At 41.6% G+C, this 21,749-nt stretch overlaps 1 protein-coding gene across 1 annotated transcript in view; it reads left to right on the top strand.

The window, feature by feature from the left end:
- LOC145414995 (protein MON2 homolog) overlaps positions 1 to 21,749 on the top strand; it is a 570,120-nt gene that overhangs the window by 514,305 nt on the left and 34,066 nt on the right. The window contains exon 30 of the mRNA XM_080284414.1: positions 7,399 to 7,621. Coding sequence (XP_080140540.1) covers positions 7,399 to 7,621 — 223 coding nt within the window. The remainder of the gene's footprint in view (positions 1 to 7,398; positions 7,622 to 21,749) is intronic.

Here is a 21,749-nt window from a genome sequence, read left to right as displayed (position 1 = left end):
AAGTACCCCCACTAATACCGATGCACCAGTCCTGTATGAGACAGCCCTAGCATGTATTCAATATGGACGGTGGGTGTTAGCGCCGAAGTTGTGACATGTAGAGGTGTAGGAGGACTACTGGGCCTTAGGATAGGTGACTGCCCCCGAGAAATGGGCCCTGAGCCTTTGCCCAGAGTCGGACACATAAAAAAAAAAAAAAAGAGAGAGAGAGAGAGAAACATGGCATGGAACAAATGGAGAAAGAGATGTACTAGTAGAACAAAGGAAGAATATAGTAGAACTAGAAATGAATATACAAGAATATGTAGAGAGGAAGGAAGGAACTTTCATAAAAGAATAATTGACAAATGGAAGGAAGAAACAAAATTGTTTTATAGATTTGTTAATGGCAAATTGAAACAAAAGGAAGGAATCACCAAACTGAGAGTAAAGGAGAGGTCTATAAAGATGCAGCAATGCAAGCTGAAATAACGAACAGATGTTTCCAATCAGTTTTCAATAAAGAAAGAGATTTTGTGGAGGGGGAGGGAGTGACTAGAGATGTATTGATAATAGATATGAAATTGGAAGTGCAGGAAGTATATAAATTACTGGAAACTCAAGATGTAAGGGAAGCCCCAGGACCAGAGGAATCTCCAACTGGGTACTGAAGGAGTGCAGAGAACAACTGAGGGATAAGATTCATGGTTTAATAGTGTGTTCTCTGGCAGAAGGAAAATAAAAATAAAATAAATAATTTAGTTTTACGCCAGGTATCCTCGAAGGGCTAAGGCTTTGCCCATGAGTAGAGGACTTTTGGACTGGAGCGTGTAACATTTTATGACCGGATGCCCTTCCTGATGTCTACCAATGACCCTTGGGTGGATTCGATCCTCCGACCCTTCGGTCAGAGTGGAGCGCACTAACCCACTGAGCCACAGCTGCTACAGGAAAGTGCCTCGGGAATGGAAGAGGGCCAATGTGGTACCAATTTATAAGGGAGGAACAAGGAAAAACCTCTGAATTGTAGGCCAGTGTCCCTGACTAGCATTGTCGTAAAATCGTACGAAAGAATCCCGAAAGACAGATTGATATAATATCCTGAGGAGATGAACATTTTGACTGAGAGTCAGTTTGGTTTCAGAAGTGGAAGGTCGTGTGTTTCCAGCTTGTTGAACTTTTACTTGAGAGTGATTGACATGCTACAGGAAAGAGACAGCTGGGTGGATTGTGTGTATTTAGATTTGGAGAAAGCCTTTGACAAGGTACCCCTCAAGCAACGAATGTGGAAATTGGAGCACATAGGAGGACTGAAGGGAAACCTCCTGGAGTGGATGAGAGACTTCTTGGGAGACAGACAAATGAGGACGGTAATAAAGGATGAGATGTCTGGATGGAGGGAGGTAACAAGTGGAATCCCACAGGGCTCAGTGGTAGCGCCAGTAATGTTCCTAATTTACTTGAACGATATGGTAGATGAACAGTTATGTAAGTGTGTTTGCTGATGATGCAAAGATCTTGAGAGAGTAGAAGATGAGGAAGACTGCAATATTCTGCAGGAGGACGTGTATAAGATTCATGATTGGAGCTGGATGTGGGAAATGAAATTCAGCGCAAAAACATGTAAAATATTGGAAATGGGTAAATGTACCAAGAGGCCATCACTGAACTATTTGAGGGGTAATGAACCAGTCACAAAAGCAAGAGAAGAGAAAGATTTGGGGGTGCTGGTCCAGGATAGCTGTCACCGGAAAAACACATTAACAAGGTAGTTAGGGGACGTATAATCTCTTGACTAACATATGAGGCGGTGGCTGAATCTGTAGAGAGGCGACCTGCAGTCCTATGGATCCAGGTTCGAATCCCGGCTGGGGCAGGGAACAGTTTAAGGATTGGAATTTCATAAAAAGCAGTCTTTTCTGATCTACAGGATGACCTGCTGACATGTCATAAAAGTAACCCTGCTAGTACCAGTACACCATTCCTGTATGAGACACCCCAAGCATGTATTCATTATGGATGGTGGATGTTAGCGCTGAAGTGGTGACGTGGAGATATAGGAGGACTACTGGGCCCTAGGAAGGAGTACTGGGACTTGGGAATAGGCACTGAAGCCTTTGCCCAGGTAAAAAAAAAAAAAAAAAAAAAAAAAAAAAAATGGATGAGAAGATGATGAAAAAATTGATATTGGCTGTAATCTGTCCCAGGTTGGAATATGCAGCAGTAGTGATGATTAAGGACCAAACAAAGAACATGGTACGGATAGCTACATAGAATGTAAGAGGTGCAGATGATGAGGTGAAAGAAAGAGAGATTATCAGATAGAAAGAAAGAGAGATTATCAAATAGAAAAACACACTCAATTCACTATCCACATGCACTGCAGCCTTAGCATCCTCATACATACTCTTCACAGCATTCAACAACTTCTCATCTTCTCCATATATTCTTCATACTTTCCACAATCCTTGTCTATTCATGCTGTCATATGCTTTTTCCAAATCCATGAAGGCCACATACAATTTCATTTCCTTCTCTAGAAACTTTTCCACTAAAGATATAAGAATGAATATCTGATCCACACAACCTCTTCCCTTCCTAAAGCCTCCCTGTTCTTCTCCAACTAATTCCTCTGTTATTTCCCTAACTCTGTCATTAAGTATCCTACCATATACTTTTCCTATTACACTAAGAAGACAAATGCCCCTATGATTATCACATACTTCTTTTTCTCCTTTTTCTTTGTACAGAGGAATAATTATACCTGACCTCCAATCCTCCAGGAGTCTACCTCGCTCCCAGGCCAATTTGCACATCTTCCACATCCATTCTACTACTGTCTCTCCCACATGCTTCAGCATTTCACCTCACACTCCGTCAGTTCCTGGGGCTTTCCCCATTTTGACTTTCTTCATTGCTTCCATAACTTCCATCCTACTGATTCCTTCCTCTCTTCTCACATCCCTCCGTCTCCCGGCCATTCCCCATCCACTTATGTTCGCATTACTTTCATTCTCCATGTTCATCAGTTCCTTAAAGTGTTCACTCCATTTACTCATTTTTTCTCCCTTCACCACTAGCAATCTACCATTTTTATCATTCACTCCCCAACTAACTTCTTTGGCATCCTGTCTAACTTTCATTACCTCTCTCCAGAATATTTTCTTACATTCCCTCCACTATACACGCAAATTGCTTCCAAATTCCTCATCCACTCTCATCTTACTCTCTCTTACTAATCTTTCCACCTCTCTCTTCCTCTCTACACAAAACTCTCTCTTCCGTCTCTCATCTTCTTCCACGCCTGTTTCTCATCCACTCACTATATGCTTTCTTCTTTTGTGCCACAGCCTCTCTCACCTCTTCATTCCGCCATGTTGTTCCCTGCACCCCATTTTTTCTTCTCTTCACCCCACACACCACCTCACATGCTGCACAGATTTCATCTGTGAATATCTGGCACACACCTTCCACGTCCCCCATCTGCTCTAATCCATATTTACCCAATCGCTCCTCCACGTCCCTCTTATATTCTGCCTTTTTTCCATCCTCTTGTAACCTTTCCACCCTCCTTGTATGAACTACTGCCTCATGTTCTTCCCTTCATCTATTTCTCCATTTACAGTAGATGCTCGATTAACTGGCATCCAATGCATCGGCACATCCATATAACTGGAACGCAAATTTGATCCGGCATGGGGTTGAAAATATTCCGGATACCGGTCATCCCCCTGTAATTCTTGATTAGTTCAGCACAGTACAGGATAAAGTAGTGTATGCAGCTAAGTTTTCAAAGTTATTTTGGCCTGTAACATATGCTATTTTTCTTTAAATAATTTTTGGTAATGTTTGCTGACTTGTGTTCAGTCCTGTCCAATTTCTCTTGCTGTCTTTTTGTGTGTATTATAGTGTACACTCACAATCATTAATTTGTGCTCAGGGGTGTCCCCTTCATACCCCCATTTACCCAGGGAAGATGGGAGATGGGGACGAAACAAGCTCCACCCCCCTTACCCCAGCTTCCAACCCTCCCCCATACCCCTACCCCTCCCAGCCCCCCACTTGTCATTCTTAACTGGCAGTTACATCTCAAGCTAACTTTATACTTTACACTCCTAGTCACATTACTAATACACAAATATTAAACACTAGGATATGTAAAAAGTATGTAATATGACTATGAACATGCTGCAGCAAGAAATTAATGCATTATAACATTGACAATAAAACAAAAACATTAACAACGGCCATCCCAGGCCTCATGTGTTGGGTGTTTGCATGCATCCGTGTCTGTGCCTGTGTGTTTGGGTGTGTTTATGTCTGTGTTTTTCAGTGTGTGTGTGTGTGTGTGTGTGTGTGTGTGTGTGTGTGTGTGTGTGTGTTTGCAAAGCAGTGCACCCAACACAGGAGGCCTGAGGTGGCTGTTGTTAACGTTTTTGTTTTACTGTCATCGTCATAATGCATTAATTTCTTGCTGCAACATGTTGGTAGTTATGTTCTTTCAACATATCCTAATGTACTTTGTTTGTATTAGTAGTGGGACGAAGACTGTTACGCATGAACACAGCTTGAGATGTAACTGCTAGTTAAGAATGACGGGTGGGGTGGGGGGTTGGGTAGGGGTATGGGCGATGGTCGTGAGCTGGGGTGGTGGCAGGTGGAGCTCGTTTCATCCCCCCTTCCTCTCTTCCCTGGGCATTCTGAGGTAGGAAGGGGACACCCCTGGGCAGAAATTAGCGAGTTAATACTGCATAATGTACTTTATTAAATAAAGTACTGTTTGGTACTATTTCATTTGTTTGACCTCCCAGAAAATTTCTAAAAGTAACACTCGATTATCCAGAAAATTCCATATCCGAAATGGAAGAATCCCCATGCATTCCGGTTAATTGAGCTTTTACTGTAATTTGGACATTGATTCTGACCACCACCAAGTGGTGGTCAGAAAGTCTACTCCCTCAGCCTCTATATACTCTTGCATCCATTACACACCTTCTCATCCTTTCATCCACACACACATAATCATTGCCTTCAGTTCATTCAGTTCACCACCCACGCTTCTCAACACTCTCCACGTATACCTATGGATCATTTTGTGCCTGTAGAGGGTATTGGCTATCACCAACCCCCTCCCGGCACAAATGTCCAGTAAAGCACTGCCTTTCTCATCTATCTCTGCAGGCACACCCCACTCACCAGCTACTCCTTCCACCTTCACATTCCCTACTTTTCCATTCATGTCTCCAATCAAAAACACTCTCATGCCTTTCAGACTTTTCTATGCATGCTTCCATATGTGTTCAGAACTCTTCTCTCGCTCTGCTTGCACGATCTTGCATTGGCGCATACACGCACACAATCGCCCACATTTGTAGTCCAACCTTCAATGTTACCCAAACAATCCTTGAGCTGTTGAGAGAGGGGAATGAGTGGGATGGGCTGGTGCATGGAAAGAGACTTGAATTGGTGAAGGAATTCAAATACAGTTGACATCAAAAGTTGTCCCCTGTCTTTTTTTTTTTTTTTTTTTTTCCATGAATGTTGAAAGCAGAAGACTCTGATGACAGTTATCTTTGGCCAAGAAAGTCATCAGTGCTGCTTGCATCTCATTATCCAAACTTATTTCCAAAATTCATGTATGGAAAAGCTGGAGGTGATAACAGATCAGGACTTTTGATGCTGGCTGTACTTCAGTACATAATAGAAAAGAGGTAAAATGTGAATATAATGTGAAAAGTAGAGTGTCTCAGGGAAAGAAGGTGGTTGGTGGACCTTGATACTAAACATGGATTTAAGTGTGGAAGTTACAAGAGGATTTCATGAAGGTGTTTTTAAGTGCTCACATTAACATATGGATGTGGGAATTTGGTGTGGCATGAGAATTTAAAGTCATTAATAAGAGCAGTGGAAATAGAATAATTGAGGAATATGTGTAAAGTGTGTAGAGCTGATAGGATAAGAAATAATGTACAGTAATTCATGAAAGATGTGGTGTTAGGAAGTTTGTCGACAGTAGGGTTAAAGAGAGAGTGCTTAGATGGAATGGTCATATGGAGAAAATTGATGTACATGTAAATAGGGTGATGAAAAGGGTATTTGTGAGTGAGTTTGAAGGTGGTAGGCCATGAAGAAGTTGGGTTGACAAGGTAAATAAGTGAGTAAGAGAGTGAAGTATGGAAGTTGTTGAGGCTGGGGAACTGATAGCAAATGCCATGGTTGGATGAACTGTGTAAGAAGGAGCACATGGCAAGGGTTTGGCACCCCATCCCCCACCTGTTTATATAACCCCTTCCTTGTGGTGACATCCTTCTTTATTTCATCCTTTTTTGGTGATGATCAGTGTCTCTCCAAAGGTGAATAAAATCTTCCTGAGATAGCAAAACTATAATAAGTACTACATCACCAGATGGAAGGGGTTAACTTGATAGTTGACAGATTGATTATTTGGTAGGTAAAGTGACATGCATGTGTAAAGGGGAAAAAAAATATTGTATTTAAACTTGTTTGGGCATTTGATGTGAAAGCAGGAAGCTGAGGGCATTATTGGTTAGTGAATGAGTGAGAGTCTGATTCATTTCACTGGGTATTCTTTTGATAGTTTCCATCTGTTATGCTTTCTCTTTCCTTGCTTCTCTGAACCCTGCCTTTCCCCATCCTTTAGTGGAAAAAAGATGTTGACATGATGACATGTAAATCAGTGCTTTGTAATTTATAAGAGGAGCTCTATTATCTCTTATCTGTTTTAAAAACAGAAAAAAAAAAAAGTTGATTACTGACAACAGTTTATCATAACTTTCAAAGGGATTGGGTAGTGAAAGTTCAGGGTATATGCCTAATGTTACAGGCAGACCCCAAGATATGATACCCCTAGATGTGATACCCCGTCATTGCGATGGGGGTAGAAATACCACCCTACCCTGCCAAACAATGGTCAAACCGTGGTATAACGATGTTTTTTTTTTTAATCCGATTTTGATGGTATTTTAGATTTAAATTTTGTGTTTAGGTTGATTTATAAACTGCTTTTAGACATAGATTAATGAGTTTTAGCCATAGGTGGGGCAAACATTGTCATTTTAGGGTGCAGTTTACTAAGTTTGATTTTTTCCAGACATTTTAGATGATTTTCATATTTTATTTTTGGGTTTAGGTGAGTTATAAACTGCTTTTAGGCTTAGTTTAGCTTGTTTCAAAGCTGTCTGGGAGTTTAGGTTAGCTAGAAACTTGTTTTTGAACTCATTTGATTGGGGGGGAAACCCAAGGCTTAAAAATGCATCCTTATACTTTACATTTTAAATCTTCCCTGAGATATGATTCCCTGCCCAGCGATAGGTTTTTACTTAACCAATTGCATCGTTAAACTGGAGTATTCCTGTATTGTATCTTGTTATGTCATGTTGTCATGTGTGACCATTTCAGCAAGAACTGCAGCAAACCAGGCTCTGGAAGCAGCAAATGGGCACGTGACTTTGGGGTTGTCTGAGGTGTCTTGTAAGGATACAGAACAGGACCCTTCCAGTACACCTACACCTCCCCAGGTTACTACCAAGTTGGCCGTGACCTCCCTCCTTCACCGCTTTAGGGAGGTGTTGGTTAAGTATGTTGAAGATGAGCGGCTCAGTGGCAAATGTCCCCTCCCCAGGTCAGTATTTGAAATAAGCTGAAATTTACCTATAGTTGTATTAAAGTGTAAAGTGATAGTGGTTCATTATGTAGAAAAACAGAAATGTGTTATGTTTATTTGTTTATTTTATTTATTTTTTTATTTTTTTATTTTTAGATAAATCATTGCTACTGTGGGATAAAATTGACACATAGTTCAGTACATTACGTCTTCCCAGGACAAGCATTTGAAGTATGGTTCACTTAGTACACAGTGGAGGGTCAAGAATTTTGTTTAACTCTTTGTTATTTTTTTTCTTCCAATTTTTTTTTTTTAATGCAAGGAAGTAGGAACCTAGGGCCAGAAGCTCATAAAATTGTTTCCTTTAAAAAAAATAAAATAAAAAAATAACAGGGAGCCAGATTCAAGATACGTTCGTATCACAAAACATGCTCTTTTGTTCAAAAGTGGACTAAATCATCATAATTTTTTTTTTTTTTTTCCTGGTACATTTTGCACAGCATTGTATAGCATGGCTCTTATGGTAGGCTTTTCATTTTTTTTTTTTTTTTTTAACACCCTCTTGATGGCATTTCTTATATTAGTGAAAGGGTTAATGATCACTAAACACCCAAAAAGTGCTCAGCCCTGCAGTGAGCATCCTAAGAAAACAAGAAAAACACTCGATACAAAAGTAGAAATCTTCTTGTTCAAAACACCCTCCCACAACTTGTAAAAAATGCTATAGCTGCCTCCTTCAAGTTATTTCATCATAAGTGATTATGGTCCAAATATTATCAGAGTAACTATCCTTATACTGTATTAATATTAACCCACCTCGTGCCGGCCATTTTTAGCCTCCGGGTCACCTCAGTGCTGGCCATTTTTCGACCTTTTTTGGAGGGACTAAAATGATAGATTTTGATGTGGAAAAAATGAATTTCGCCATTAAAATGCTCACTGAGGGTCGGAAATCGGTTTTATTCAGTCCTGCATACTCGTGTACAGGCATAGCCGCTCTCTCACGCTCACCATGTACGTGAGAGAAAGCCGTTTTCCATGTAAGGTACAGTCAGGTATTTATGCTGGGAAGGTATAGCAATGTTCAGTACACTTTTCTTATCACTTATTACTTAAGCATCTATCACAATTTGCGTGTCTTTCTCGCAGTGAATGCATTATCTTACACTTACTTGAAGATAGGTACAACCTGACTACATTACGTACAGTCCTGGCACTTACAGGAAGGTATTTACAGCTTGCCTTCATTATATAGTCCATACACTTACAAGAAAATATTTACAACTTACACTTACATGAAAATATTTACAAAATGCCTTCACCATGTACAGCACTGGGTGAGGCACACAGGCAGAATGAGGCAAAGCGAGCGTGAGGGGGGGAGCAAGTGAGTGTATGGCCTTGACAGCCTGGGGGATGGTAGAGGAACAGTTACCTTACATGCCTGCCAATTTTTACCCGCGGATCTTGAAAAATGCTGTCACAGTGATGCTTTTTATTTTAGACTGTTTCAAAACAACACTGGCACTGGCCGTGGCATTATGTCAGACCATTCTAAAACGGCACTGCCACGTGGCGTGTTAATTATACTTGCGTAAGGCTACCTGTGGCAGCCAGCGCGTATTTGGTTTGTCACCCTTTGTTTTTCAGAACTTTGAAATAAACTAAATACTGTATGTATGAATTAACTAATGCAGTATGTGTTAAGGCTTAAAGAAAGTGGACTTGCTTTATTGGCCCTGATATAGAAAACAAACTGTTGAGGGGTACGTTTAATAATTTCACAAATAAAATATTTTTCAGAATTTTTAAACCAAAAACAACTAACTAATAATATGAACAAGAAGTGACATGATACAGATGGCGATGTGGAATGTAAGGGGTGCAAATGATGAGGTGAAAGAAAGAGAGATTGTCCAAGTGCTTGAGGGTGCGAAAGTGGATGTATGTGGATTAACTAAAACTAAATGGGGAGGCGAGAGTATGAGAGAATGGGAGTATGGATGGGGTATATGTGCAGGAGTAGGTGAGAATGAGAGGACAAAAGAAGGAGTGTGTATTGTTGTGAGTAACAGATGGAAGGAGAATATAAGAGAGTATGGATCAGTTGGCTCAAGGATTGTGTGGGTAAGACTGAAAGTTGGACTACAAATGTGGGCAATTGTGTGTGTGTATGCGCCAATGCAAGATCATGCAAGCAGAGTGAGAGAAGAGTTCTGGACAAATGTGGAAGTGTGCATGGAACAGTTTGAAACGAATGAGAGAGTGTTTTGGATTGGTGATATGAATGGTAAGGTAGGGAATGTGAAGGTGAGTGGAGTAGTTGGTGAGTGAGGTGTGCCTGCTGAGATAGTTGAGAATGGCAGTGTTTTAGTGGACATTTGTGCCTGGAGGGCAGTGTTTTAGTGGACATTTGTGCCTGGAGGGGGTTGGTGATAGCCAATACCCTCTTCAGGCACAAAACGATCCACAGGTATACATGGCAAGGGATGAGAAGGGTGGATGGTGAACTGAATGAAAGGAAGGCAATGATTGATTATGTGTGTGTGGATGAAAGGATGCGAAGATGCATAATGGATGCAAGAGCATACAGAGGTTGGGGGAGTGGACTTTCTGACCACCTCTTGGTGGTGGTCAGAATCAAGGTCTAAGTAAAGTGGAGAAATAGAAGAAGGGAAGGACGGGAGGAAGGAGTATATGCAAGGAGAGTGGAAAGGTTACAAGAGGATGAGAAAAAGGCAAAATATATGAGGGAAGTGGAGGAACGATTGGGTAAATATGAATTGGAGCAGATGGGGGACGTGCAAGGCCTGTGCAAGATATTCACAGAAGAAATATGTGCAGCATGTGAGGTGGTGTGTGGGGTGAAGAGAAGACGAATGGGGGTGCAAGGAACAGCATGGTGGAATGAAGAGGTGAGACAGGCTGTGGCATAAAAGAAGAAAGCATTTAATGAATGGATGAGAAATAGGGGTGTGGAAGAAGTTAAGAGACAGAAGAGAGTTATATGTAGAAAGGAAGAGAGAGTAAGAAGAAAGTGGATGAGAAATTTGGAAGGAACTTGAGTGTCAAATGGAGGGAATGTAAGAAAATGTTCAGGAAAGAGGTAAAGAGTCAGACAGGGCTGCAATGAAGTTAGTAGGGGAGTGAAAGATAAAAATGGTAGGTTACTAGTTGAGAAGGGAGAAAAAATGAGCAGATGGAGAGAACACTTTTATGAATTGCTGAACATAAAGAATGAAAGTAATGCGAGTATAAGTGGCTGGGGAATGGCTGGGAGAAGGAGGGAGGTGAGAAGACAAGATGAAATTAGTAGGATGGAAGTTGTGGAAGTAATGAAGAAAGTTAAAATGGGGAAACCCCCAGGAATTGGTGGAGTGTGTGGTGAAATGCTGAAACATGGGGGAGAGATAGCAGTAGGATGGATGTGGAAGATGTGCAGATTTGCTTGGGAGGAAGGTAGAGTCCTGGAGGATTGGAAGTCAGGTATAATTATTCCTTGTACAAAGTGAAAGGGGAAAAAGATGTGTGTGGTAATCACAGGGACATTTGTCTTCTTAGTGTAATGGGAAAAGTATACGGTAGGATACCTATTGACAGAGTTAGGGAAATAGTTGGAGAAGAACAGGGAGGCTTTAGGAAGGGAAGAGGTTGTGTAGATCAGATATTCATTCATAGATCTTTAGTGGAAAAGTTTCTAGAGAAGGGAAAGAAGTTGTATGTGGCCATCATGGATTTGGAGAAAGCATATGACAGGGTGGATAGACAAGGATTGTGGAAAGTATTAAGAATAATTGGAGTTGATGGGAAGTTGTTGAATGCTGTGAAGAGTATGTATGACGGTGCTAAGGCTGCAGTGCATGTGGATAGTGAACTGAGTGAGTTTTTCTGTTTGAAGGTTGGGTTGAAACAGGGATGTGTCATGTCTCCATGGTTGTTCAGTCTGTATATGAATGGGGTTATAAAAGAGATACAATGTAGGGCAGTGGATGTTGGAGTGGCTCTAATGAGAGAGGGCATTGTTGGGAAACTCCCTGTACTGTTGTTTGCAAATGATACTGTGTTGTTACGTGAAAACGAAAGGGAACTGCAAGGCTTGGTGGATGAGCTAAGGAGAGTGTGTAAGAAATGAAATCTAAAGGTGAATGTAGGGAAGAGTAAAGTTATGGTCTTCGAGAGAGGTGAAGTCAGTGAATGTACAGCGAGATTGGATGATGAAGAAATGGAAAATGTGAGCACTTTTAAGTACTTGGGTAGTGTGATGAGTGAGGATGGAAGTTTGGTGGGTGAAATGCTTGAAAGGATACAACAAGGAAGAAAGGTTGCCGGTTCCTTGAAGGCAGTGATAAGAAACAGGGAAGTGAGCTTGAAAGTGAAAATGTTATTACATGACAGTATTGTGATACCAACTCGAACGAATGGAAGTGAAGCTTGGACATTGTTGGAGGTACAGAAGTCAAGAGCGAGAGCAGTGGAAATGAGTTATATGAGAGGAGCCTGTGGAGTCACATGGAGAGACAGACTGACAAATGAGGAGGTGAAGGAGCGTTGTTGTGTGGATGTGGATGTGATAGAAAGCATTAGGAGAAGCACATTGAGGTGGTTTGGCTATGTGGAGATGATGGAGAGTGAGAGACTGACAAGGCATGTGTATGTGAGTGAGTTGGAGAGGGAGACAGGGAAGGGAAGGCCAAGGCTGAGATGGAGGAATAGAGTGGAGAGGTACATGAGAGAAGAAGGTGTGATCTGGGAGCAGGGCAGTGATGTGATGTTGGATAGGGCGACATGGATGTGATTTGTTTGTGGCCACCCCTTATGGGATTGAGGTGTCTGGCAATACAGATAGATTGATAGATAGGTTGTTGCTGTTGTTGAGTAACTCCAGTCTGTCTGGCCGAGCAGACCCATCTGCTGCAGGCAAGCAACCTCCCCTGCAGGGATGCCCCTTGCAATGAACCAATATTCCCATGCAGGAGGCAGCACTTCACTACTGTGAGACTGGGGAAAGTGTGTGGAGGTTTTTGATGGATGTCATGTTAGCATCTTCGTCCAGTTAGCACTGTAGAAAGCTCCACATCACCCCTCTAAATAGTTCTTTGATTACTACCCAGCATTGTAAATGATAACTGGGTTATAGGAAACCATTGATCTTGTCACTTTGTGTAGAGCCACCTGAAATAAGTATAAGGATAATACAGTAATAGAGTAATACTTGGAATGAAACCTCAGTGCAAGTTGAAAGTTGGTTTACATTCATGAAAGAGTTTCCAGCCTCTTGCCTGACATGTCAGAGCTCATCCAAACCTCTTACCAGCCATTCTCCTCTAAGTGCTACCATGCACACATTTCCAGCTCTGAGTCTTGGATGATTTCATCCTTCCTGGGTATTATCATAAAAGTATTGTCCTCAGGATGCCTGCAAAATACTTAAGTGTGAGTGGATTTTTTTTTTTATTCATTTATTTATTTTTTTTTAAGTAGGAAGCTCAGTGTTACCCTGCATCATACAGTTGAAACAAGACATACTGTTATGATGCTTTTGATTTGGAGGTCTTATACTTGATCAACACGTACTGTCATCCCAGTCTTCAGACTTCACAGCATTCCTCACTTCTGGCATTGACACATTCTTGGTCACTGGGTTCATGTTTGCCACCCCTCTACTAATGCCATTCCCAATAATCATTTTTCAGAATAATCTTTTTGTATGTATATTTCACTTCTGTTTGCTAACCTTCTTCCATAATTTATCCCGTACTTTACATTTTTCCGTGATGTTGGAGAGGGATACCTGCACATGTTATCACTGATATAACCGTGCAGCTCTGGTGCCTGTTTGTAAAAACACCCCTCACCCCCCTTGCTGTTACTGTGTATTACAGGAGAAGTAAGGTGGACTACAGGAGGATAACTTCAGCCTTCAGTGTGCTGGGTTCACATCCAAATGAGCAGGGGAACACAGCAACAGCAATGTTTTGTCACATTAGCTTTCTTCCATACTCCTCTCGTACATTTTTCGATATTCGCTTTTTACACTATTTTCCAAAAGTGCCTTGTTTTCAGAAAAGCCTGCATGAATTTTCCAAATGTTTCATTTATCTTTTTCTTCTTTCTCTTTTACTAATCTCTTTTTGCTTATTGTATTCCCTCTTTCTTTTTTCTGTTGACTTCTTTCTCTTATCTTTATTAGCCCTTGCTACTATCACATCCCATCATGTTTTTCATACTTCATTTGCAACACCACACATGCTTTTAGTACTGTGTTTAATTCCATACCCCAAAATTTTGAAATTATTCTTTACAAATTACAAAACAGAAATTGACTCAAACTTTTCTGTGTTTTGCTCAAATCCATTTGCTTTTGCTTTGTTTTCCCATTTTTTCCACATTTATTCCACCTCTCAGAGTACCTGTTTCATATATCTTTTACCACACATGATCAGACACTCCACAGCATTATCCTTTCTCAACTCTTGTGTTTCAGATCAAGAGGTATTGTATACAGGCAGTCCCTGTTTTCTCAGAGTACCTGTTTCATATATCTTTTACCACACATGATCAGACACTCCACAGCATTATCCTTTCGCAACTCTTGTGTTTCAGATCAAGAGGTATTGTATACAGGCAGTCCCTGTTTTAGGAACAGTCGACGTATGAGCTTTTGACTTTATGATGGTAGAAACAGTACTTCGAAATTTGAATTTTGATCTTTTCTTGGGCTAGAGATATGCAGTATAATACTCTCTCATATACTGGGCAGCAACAGCAAGCCAAGTTCTAGTCTGCCCGGGTGGTCACTAGTGTAAACAATCGATGCTCTGATGCTCTACAGTGTTAAGTGTTGCCATTTTTTGGGGGGGCCTACTCTCTTATGGACATTGTGTTTTGTGCATCCATCTTGTCAATGAAATGCCCATCTGTCACTCCTACTACTGGTGAGAAGAAGAAGAGGAAGGCAATTACTCCTAAGATGAAACTCAAGATAACTGCCCAGCATGAAGACGGCATGCCTATAGGGTCCTGGCCATTTCAGCCATAAGTCATTTAGGCTGTAACATCCAAAACTGGCAAACAGCCGAATCGCGTAACGGCCTAAACAACATAACATAATGTATTTGGACGTTACAGCCTAAATGACTTGCAGCTGAAGCAACCAGGACCGACCCTGGAATGGCCGTCAGACGTGAACTTCCACTTTCACAGTCAATGATCTCAGTACAGTATTCAATAAATTAGATGAGAAATTCAACATTTTATTAGGAAATAGGCTGTGTTAATAATTTTGCCCAACTGTAGATTAATGTAAGTGTTCTAAGCATGTTTAAGGTAGGCTTTGCTAGGTGTGTACAGTATTAAATGCATTTTTGGCCCATGATAAATTCTACTTACAATCAGTTTCTCAGAATGTAACCCAGTCATAAGTAGAGGACCACCTGTATATGTGAACAAATTATTACTTGTTGGCTCTATCTCATACGTTTAAAGAAAAAAGCACAAACTGAAGCTTACTGAGTGATCAGCTGGCTACTATATCACCCATGTTCATTAGAGGATGGAGAGCGAGAGACTAATGAGGAGAGTATATGTGAATAAGGTAGAGGGGGGGAGACCGAGGGTGAGATGGAGGGATGGAGTGGAGAGGTATATGAGAGAGGGGGGTGTGAGCTGGGAGTAAGGCAGTGAAATGGACAGGGCAACATGGAGGCGATTTATTTGTGGCCACATCTTATGGGATTGAGGCATCTGGCAACAGATACATAGATAGATGATTAGAGTTGAAAAGAAAAAAAAAATGTATATTGATTTGCTTGGATTGGCCAGGAAAAGAATTAGAGAATTTTGAAAGAAGTAAAGCAAGGAAGTCTTTCAAGGAAGTCTTTCAGTAGTAGGGTAAAAGAAAGTGTACTTAAATGGTATGTTCATATATAAAGAAAATGGATATAGATAGGATGGTGAAAGGGATGTATGTTAGTGAGTCAGAAGGGTGGAGGAGGCATGTATGTCCAAAAAGATGCATGGATATTGTTAGTGTGTGAATAAAATTGAGATGTGGAAGTTAACCCTCTCAGGAAACCTGCACCCCTACTCCCCCTCCCGGTTTCGGCCCAGCCAGATATTTCCCCCCATGCTGGGAGTGCAATTTATATTTTTCGTTACAGAACTTGCCCTAATACAGATACCAATTATTCTTTTGTTGTGTTGGAAAGCCAGAAGGTGTAGCCTTCTTTTGTTCTCAGGCTATAAATTTGTAAACTTATAAATTTTTATAGAAATAAGCGTGTGAGTACTGTACTGTGTTCATTCAAGAAGAAACTGGAACTTTTTGAGGAAGCAAAACATCATCATATTAAATACAATCTCTCTTCTGTTTGACACAAAAGTAATATAAACATTTATTATGCAGTAATATAATATATTTACAAATGTAAGTGTATGGCATTTGTGGGTGGTAGGGAGACTGGGAGCCAGGGGGAGGGAGAGGCCAAGGGGAAGAACAGCTGGTGCTGCATCGTAAGAAAGTTTTTTTTTTTTCTATGCGAGGAAGATGGAACCAAAGGCCGCAAGCCCGCAATTATTGTTCCTTCCAAGAGAAAAACAAAATACAGGAGAGAGCCAAATTCAAGATCCGATCGTTTTGAGATGCCTGGACACACTGCGTTTGAAAGACTGGAGATCATAGGCAGCAGGAAATACAGACAGAGGGAGACAGTTCCAGAGTTGACCTGTTTTATAAATGAAGGACTGGGAGTAATGGTTAACTCTTGCAGTAGAGAGTTGGACAGAAAAGGGATGAGAGTTTGCTGCTAGACGGGTGCTACGCGCCCGTCTTAGAGGTGGAGGAATGCATGCATGCAGTTCAGAGGAGCAGTGACCATTGAAGTAGGAATAGAAAAGAGATAAAGATGCAACAGTGCGACGAAGAGACAGAGATTGAAGGGAGTCAGTAAGACGAGGAGAGTTAATGAGACAAAAAGCCTTTGACTCCACCCTATTGAGAAGAGCTGTATGTGGGGAGCCTCCCCACACATAAGAGTTGTGCTCTAAATAGGGGTGGATAATACCCTTGTACATGTATAGAGTCAACAATTGTGCAGGGGTAAAGAAGGAACGGAGTCTGTTTACACAACGTTATCAAATTTCTCATGATATAGAGTGTAGAGCACATGAAAATTTACTCTAGTACTATTTGTGTGGTAGGTGGTGGCGACCATCATCCACTCACTTGATGTAGTGCTGTCTACTTCTTCCCTAGCCTTTATCATTCTTGTTCTGTGCCTACTCTTTTCTCTTCTTATATCTCCCATCTTTCCTGTCACTTCTTATTGTTTTTCTGTCCTTTACAGTTGCCTTTACGTTGAGTGACAAGCCAAGAAGAAGGGAAAGACGAGAGGAAGGAGTAGTTGTAAGGAGAGTGGAAAGGTTACAAGAGGATGAGAAAAAGGCAGAGTATAAGAGAGAAGTGGAGGAACGATTGGGCAAATTTGAATTGGAGCAGATGGGAGACGTGGAAGGTGTGTGTAGGATATTTACAGAAGAAATATGTGCAGCATGTGATGTGGTGTGTGGAAGGAAGAGAAGATGGAGGGGGGTGCAAGGAACAGCGTGGTGGACTGAAGAGGTGAGGCAGGCTGTGGCACAAAAGAAGAAAGCATACAATGAATGGATGAGAAATAGGGGTGTGGAAGAAGTTGAGAGGCAGAAGAGAGAGTTATATGTAGAAAGAAAGAGAGGTGAAAAGATTAGTAAGAGAGAGTAAATAGAGAGTAGATGAGGAATTTGAGTGTAAAGTGGAGGGACTGTAAGAAATTGTTCTGGAAAGAGGTGAAAAGAGTAAGACAGGGTGGAAGTGAAGTTAGCAGAGGAATGAAAGATAAAAATGGTAGATTACTAGTGGAGAAGGGAGCAAAAGTGAGCAGATGGAGAGAACACTTTAAGGAATTGTTGAACATAGAGGATGGAAGTAATGCGAGTGTAAGTGGCTGGGGAATGGCTGGGAGAAGGAGGGAGGTGAGAAGACAGGAAGAAATCAGTAGGATAGAAGTTGTGGAACCAATGAAGAAAGTTAAATTGGGGAAAGCCCCAGGAATTGATGGAGTGTGTGGTGAAATGCTGAAGCATGGGGGAGAGATAGTAGTAGAATGGATGTGGAAGATGTGCAGATTGGCCTGGGTGGAGGGTAGAGTCCCGGAGGATTGGAAGTCAGGTATAATTATTCCCTTGTACAAAGGAAAAGGGGAAAAAGATGTGTGTGGTAATCATAGGGGCATTTGACTTCTTAGTATAATAGGAAAAGTGTATGGTAGGATACTTATTGACAGAGTTAGAGAAAGAACAGAGAAATTAGTTGGAGAAGAACAGGGAGGCTTAGGAAGGGAAGAGGTTGTGTAGATCAGATATTCATTCTTAGATCTTTAGTGGAAAAGTTTCTAGACAAGGGAAAGAAGTTGTATGCGGCTTTCATGGATATGGAGAAAGCATATGACAGGGTGGATAGACAAGGATTGTGGAAAGTGTTAAGAATATATGGAGTAGATGGGAAGTTGTTGAATGCTGTGAAGAGTATGTACGATGGTGTGAAGGCTGCAGTGTGTGTGGATGGTGAACTAAGTGAATTTTTCTCTTTGAAAGTTGGGTTGAAACAGGGATGTGTCATGTCTCCATGGTTGTTCAATCTGTACATGGATGGGGTAACAGAAAAGGTACAAGGTAGGGTAGTGGATGTTGGAGTGGCCCCGGTGAGAGAGGATAGTGTTTGGAAACTCCCTGTACTGTTGTTTGCAGATGATACTGTGTTGTTGAGTGAAGACGAAGGGGAGCTGCAGGGCTTGGTAGATGAGTTTGGGAGAGTGTGTAAGAAATGGAATCTAAAGGTGAATGTAGAGAAGAGTAAAGTGATGGTCTTTGAGAGAGGTGAAGTCAGTGAATGTACAGTGAGGCTGGATGGTGAGGAATTGGAAAATGTCATCATCATCATCATTGCCAGACGCCATGTATCCCAGACGGGGTGGCCGATGGCTTAGAGTTAATTGTTTTACAGGGAGGGGCACTAATCCTCCACCAACCCCACTTGACATGTAGGGATGTGAGTATGTTTAAGTACTTGGGTAGTGTGATGAGTAAGGATGGAGGTTTGGAGAGTGAAGTGCTTGAAAGGGTACAGCAGGGAAGAAAGGTTGCTGGTTCTTTGAAAGTAGTGATAAGAAACAGGGAAGTGAGCATGGAAGTGAAAAAGTTACTACATGACAGTATTGTGATACCAACTCTAACGTATGGAAGTGAAGCTTGGACATTGTTGGAAGGACACAAGTCAAGAGTGAGAGCAGTAGAAATGAGTTATTTAAGAGGAGCCTGTGGAGTCACATGGAGAGACAGGCTGACGAATGAGGATATAAAGGAGCATTGTGGTGTGGATGTGGATGTGATAGGAAGCGTTATGAGGAACACACTGAGGTGGTTTGGCCATGTGGAGAGGATGGAGGGTGAAAGACTGACGAAGAGAGTGTATATGAGTGAGGTGGAGGGGGGAAGAGGGAGGGGGAGGCCGAGGATGAGATGGAGGAAGAAAGAAGAGAGAACCTGTATTTTTACACAGATGGAGGGATGGGGTGGAGAGGTATATGAGAGAAGGGGGTGTGAGCTGGGAGCAGGGCAGTGAAATGGCGGGGGACAGGGCAACTTGGAGGCGATTTGTTTGTGGCCACCCCAAACGGGATTGAGGCGTCTGGCAATAGATAGATAGATAGACAAGCCAAGAAACCATTTACAACGCTGGATGGTAATGATATAACCAAATCATATGTGCTCCCTACGTGTCAACAAGTGGGTTGGTGGAGGGTTAGTGCCCCTCCCCGTAAAAGAAGTAGCTCAAAGTCAAATTGACACCCCTTATGGGATTATTGTGTCTGGCAATAGATAGATAGATAGATAGACTATTTTCTGGCCCCAATCAAAGTGAGATTTATTGTAGTTAATCCCTCAATTATCCAGACATCCATTATCCTCACAATCCATTATCTGGATGCTATGATCTGGCTGTTTGAATCCATTATTCGTACATTTTTCCATTTTATCCGGACAAAATCCTTGCGTCCGGGTGGAAATTTTGGCCGCTTGAACATTTTCTCCCGGCCGGGCCCTTTTTTTTTTTTTTTTTTTTTTTTTTTTTTTTTTTTTTTTTGGTCCGCATGATAATGGTAATTGCATGGCTGTAGTTTTTATGTCTGCTTGACCAGACAGAGTAGTGTAAAGCACCATGAATAAGTGTTGTACGATGTACTGTAGTGACCTTTTACAGCGACATTCAAAGTTAGGGTATGTGTGAAGGGGAGCCAGGGGAGAAGTCTATTATCCAAACAGATCCACTATCCGGACATGCCTTTGGCTCTGTTACATCGGATAATTGAGGCGCTCCGGGCCAGAGGGGCGAGTGTGCCATATCTCAAAATTCCAGGTAAGTACCCTACTATTACACGGCTAATTATACAAGGGTAAAATTATACTTATGCGCATTTTATTGTTTAGCTTGAAAGTGCTAACCAAGACGATTAAAATGGTGGTAAACATGACATGTTTAAAGTATATTACAGTGTGGTAAAGTAATTAGATGTCAAAGTTTAACAACTAATTACCAAAAAGAAGCAAAATGCACGGTCGCCCCTCTGGCTTGGAGTGCCTCAATTGAGGGATTACTGTATGTTAGCCACAAAAAGTAAAAGATTGTCACTTGCAGTTTGCACCAGCTAGACACATGTTTACAGTTAGGCACACCATTGCCAGACATATGAGCCTATAATGCATATGGAAGCAGATCATACGCCTTTTATTACTTGTTTTTTCATCCAGTGGTTCATTGCATCTTATTGAGTATGAAAACTGCGAAGGGGGGTAAGTAGATTGTACTAGTCAGACGCGTATGAAAACCATGAGAGGGTTAAAGAAGCTAAGGATATGATGGGATGAACATGTGTGTATGAATTATTTATGAAAATAAACGTGACAAGGATTGCACTCTTTTTTTTTTTTTTTTTTTTTTTTTCATGACAGTGTGGTAACTATCCCATGAGTATACGAGATTTACATTAACCCTTTTGTGCACGATGAGTCAATGTGGGTCATAATCCTTGCAATCTGAAGAATAACCAATGATGCAACATGACCCAAATTCCCTATAAATGATCGTAGAAACTTTTCCTGTGGATGAATTTGCGTCAAATTTTGGTGAGTCAAAGATGAGGGTGGCCAGGTCTAAGGGAAATATATGGCAACACCCGCGAGCATATCGCAGGGAGAAGCGGCCTATTTTTAGCTCAGTGTCCTCCCAGCAGTCAGCCTAGTTGGGTGTCTGAGCTCGTGGCCAGCCATCTTATTCCACGTTTTCTATTACCGCACCGTCCATACCTTACGTGTATTATAGTGATAGTTTGTTGTATATAATGCAGTGTGCTTGTGAAGAAGGTTTATAAGTGTTTCTTATATATTTTCAGAGAAAGCCAGATTTGAAAAATCGAGCCCGATTTTTACCGTTCTCCTCCCATTACACTAAAACTACAATGTCATGCAAGAGCTTACCAGAGAAGGAGTACATGAAATACGTGTTTAGTGGGAGTGAAAATGAAGAAAGCAGTGAGAGTGAATCTGATAGTGAATCTGGTGAGGAGGAGAGAATGAGGAGGAGGAAAGGGAGAGCAAAATCTGCCTCCAAGGGAGGAGATAAACGCAAAGCCGCAGTCAAGGCCGCAGCGATTAACATTACAGACAGGAGTAGCACCATCAATACCACCATTCCTTTCACCACTGCCACCACTGGTGTAACTACTGCTGTCACCACTGCCACTACTCCTGTCACTGCTGCCATCACTTCTGTGACAACTGACATCACTGTTATCACTGCCACCACTCCTAACACCACTGGTATAAACCCTACCACCACTGGAATCACCCTGACCATGGAGACTGAGCCGCATTATCGCCACCTCTCTTCCACTCCCCCACCGCAAACACTGACCTCGTTACCCCCACAGTCACCCTACACTCTCACAACACTCCTACCTGGCCGCATCTCACCACCTATCCAAGATATTTCCATATCATCTTCCCCTGCAAAATCAGCAAAGTCATTGTCCTCTTCAGACTTCATTCCCCCTGA

This window comes from Coenobita brevimanus, chromosome 101, assembly GCF_032717465.1.
Source record: "Coenobita brevimanus isolate Jiangsu-jjx chromosome 101, ASM3271746v2, whole genome shotgun sequence".
Classification (NCBI taxonomy): Eukaryota; Metazoa; Arthropoda; class Malacostraca; order Decapoda; family Coenobitidae; genus Coenobita; species Coenobita brevimanus.
This window is presented reverse-complemented; position numbering and strand designations above follow the sequence as displayed.